The sequence below is a fragment of the Diadema setosum genome, chromosome 7 (genome assembly GCF_964275005.1).
Source record: "Diadema setosum chromosome 7, eeDiaSeto1, whole genome shotgun sequence".
Classification (NCBI taxonomy): Eukaryota; Metazoa; Echinodermata; class Echinoidea; order Diadematoida; family Diadematidae; genus Diadema; species Diadema setosum.
This window is the reverse complement of record NC_092691.1, coordinates 5,674,690-5,678,153: the sequence shown is the minus strand read 5'-3', so window position 1 is coordinate 5,678,153 and position 3,464 is coordinate 5,674,690. Positions and strand designations below refer to the sequence as shown.

The 3,464-nt window shown below is 41.5% G+C and overlaps 1 protein-coding gene across 1 annotated transcript; it reads right to left on the bottom strand.

Annotated features, from left to right (window-relative positions):
* Positions 1–294: 294 nt before the first annotated feature.
* LOC140230620 (uncharacterized) lies at positions 295–1,026 on the bottom strand. Its single transcript, XM_072310761.1, has one exon. The coding sequence runs from the start codon at positions 1,024–1,026 to the stop codon at positions 295–297; it is 732 nt and encodes a 243-aa protein (XP_072166862.1).
* Between the last annotated feature and the right edge of the window lie 2,438 nt (positions 1,027–3,464).

The window sequence follows — 3,464 nt, the reverse complement described above, 5'->3', positions numbered from 1 at the left end:
AAATGGCCACTGCTCTCTTCCCTTGTGTCCTCCACCTGCCCCTTTACTCCTTTCTTCTTAGGGTAATTTACTCTAAAAATGCATCAAAAACGCTCATACACATGTATTTGAAATTAATGAACTTTTATTTCCTCTTTAAAAGTGACACTATTGGTGTACAACAGGATGCTTTTTTTTTTTTTTTGCATATCTGAGCAAGGTGAAAAGAGAAATAAAATGGCAAAATTATAATGCTAAAAAATGTTCTGCTTTATCTTCTACTTAAGTCCTTTCATTAGTCCCTGGACTTACATTTCAATCCTCGATGTATCCTCCTTCCCTTTTGACACACTTCCTTGTTCTTGTCAACATGTCCCTGACAGCTCTGCGGATCAGACCCCGATCTTGCCTCAGAGCCTCGATCTCCACGGTGATCCTCCTCCTCATCTCCTCAAGGTTTGCCAGTGGCGTGACGAACACCTTGGACTTCAGGTGGCCCCAGAGGAAGAAGTCCAGGGGTGTCAAATCTGGGGATCTGGGTGGCCACTCCACTGGTCTGTTCAGGGCAATGACCCGCTCACCAAACAGTTCAGTCATTCTTTCTGTAGTTGCCCTGTTCCTGTGGCATGGTGCACCATCTTGTGCCCACCACACTCTACGGAATCTTCCGTTTCCCTGTCGACGATATCTGCGTTCGTTGGCCAGTGCTGGTACGACCTGTTCGTTTATCGTCGCGAGATACCTCGGACCATTCACATTCTCGTTGAAGAAGACGGGGCCGAGGATCGTGCCGTTGCCCATGAGACCCACCCATGTGGTGATCTTCAGTCTGCTATCATTCCTCTGGTAGTCAAATTCTAGAGGTGGCTGGCCACGCAGTCGGTAGGCCCTGATATTATGAGTGTTTATCGTGGCATTCAGAGCAAAGCCAGATTCATCCCCAATCAGGAGGTCCTCCAGGAAGCGGTCGGGTTGGTCAAGTAGCCACTGACAGAACTGCAGACGTCTCTGACGATTCCCAGGCAGAAGTTGATGGTGCTTAATCATTTGGTATGGGTGAAAGTGCAAATCCAGTCGGGTAATTCTGTTGAATGTTGCCGAAGGGATTCCAAGACCATTGCGTCGACTGCTGATGGTGGCATCAGGGTTATTCTGAAAGGCTTGACGGACGGCTTCAATGTATGCGGCAGACCTCCCAGTTCTTCTTCGTCCGGATCGCTCACGATTTTGGTTGTGGCTGGTACTGTTTGCAGTGTACGGGATGCATGGACATTGGGATAGACCTCACGAAAACGCCTAAGGACAGCAGTTAAGCTATTTGTTGGGTGGAATTCTCTTACTAAAAATGCTCTTTCTTGGTTAGTATACTGAGGTCTTTCCATGGGCCGAATGCATAAAACAAGCATATATATATATAATATACATATACATGTATACATACATCACATATTATAGGAGCATGTCCCCGATTTCATAGTATATATCAACATGTTACTCACTTTGTAGGCATATCCCCGATTTCATAGTATAACACGTCACACACTTTGTTCGCATATCACTGATTTCATTGTGTAAAATGTCACACCATAGAAGCATAATTATTTCCCCAGTTTCATAGGAAATACCACATTCTCTTGGCATATTCCCGATTTCATACTGAAACAGTTCACACACTCTGTAGGCATTTCCCCAATTTCATAGTATAAATTTCACACACCTGATATATGATATCCAAGGGACATTTCACACAAGATGCAGGAAGTAACTGCATCATAGCACAACACGCCAGAAATGCTGTAAGCTAATTATTTTAGGTTTCTTAGGACACTCGATACGAAAAGTACCAATTACCATAAAATTCACATTTTCTATCCCATGGTATCATGTAATTTGTATCCAGAATGTTTTTGTTATGTTTTTTGGTTTTTGTAACAGGTGCCCTTACTACTTGATAAAAGATATGGCACTGTCAAGATACTCTCTCACAATACTAAATAATTAAACCAACCCCCCCCCCCAATACTAATAAATAGATAGTACACACAGGCACCAAATAAAATGAAGGAATGCCTTGAGCAATATAATGAAACACACAATGCACAATTTGGGTGGTGTGGAACATTTCACCATTCTGTTTAATATCAACAACATAAGCAAGCAGACCTCGATGCCATATTGGTGGTGTTCTTTATACCTACATGAATTTACCATTTCTCATCAAAACAAGGACAATATGATGTCTTAGCATACATTAAATAAGCATATTTTTGTTTTTTCCAGAACTATAAAGAACTTTAGATGTAGTCGGTGTTTCAAGGGGTAATAAACTTTGGTTACAATTCAAAGCTTTGACAGACCAATTTGTGGCTTGCTATGGTCACATAAAAACACACCAAAAAATTGTCGGCCTGCTCCCAACCTAGATTTCTTGGCCTATTTATTCGAAGGCGACCGCACAATTACCTCCGTGTCAAGCGTATTTTGATACATGTAAGAAGCCTAAAATAACAATTGGAATCACATACGCACTACTCGAATCTGTAATGCTTATTTTTTTTTTTTTTGAGGAAATATGAAACGTTTTTTGCGAGAACGCGGATGTGGACAATTTATTTCCAAAAAAGTAACAAAGGTCAAGAAATGCATCCCCCCCCCCCCCCACGCCCCAATAGTGCTGGATACGTGCGGGCCCGCATGGAGCGAATTGATGGTTGTGCACGTTAAACTTTGACAGGCACCGCCAGAATCTGAGTTCTTCGCTTTAACTCCATAGCAGCGAGGCACGACGGAGCGATGCCTTGGCGGCCACCCCTGTCAGCATAGGCGAAATTTACTAATATGTCCACAAATTGCACGAAGTGTTATGCCATGAAACGGGACATATTATGTAGACAAAATGTGTGAAATCATATACCATAAAACTGGGCATATGTCCACAAAATGTGTGAAGTGTTGCACCATGAATTTGGGCATATGTATGTCCATAAAATGCATGCAATCTTATACCATGAAACCGGGCATTATGTAGAAAAAAAATGTGTGAAATGTTATACCATGAAACTGGGCATATGTCCACAAAATGCGTGAAGTGTTGTACAGTACCATGGTTCATTTGTTTTCCTTATGATCTGCATTTGAGAAGAATCTGCTATATTCCCGCATATTTTTGTCTTTTGTTTTTGTTTTCTATTTGTGACTGTGCATCACAAAACGAACAAAAGTCGCACCCCTTGATTTTATGTGAGGACTCAAAAAAGGTGAAATGGGTCAACCAAGTCAACCTTGAGTTTTTCATATTTTCTGAAAGAGCTATCCTTCTTCTATTTTATTCTTAAGTTTGGGATCATAGAATGAATGGGATAGTGTGTTTTCAGCAGTTTTTTTGCCACCCATTTTTGAGGGAGAATAGAATCATCAGGTATGTCTTAGAGTCCCCTTTTCATTTCTTGAACTCCTTTACACACTCTTCACTTTCAAGTCTAATA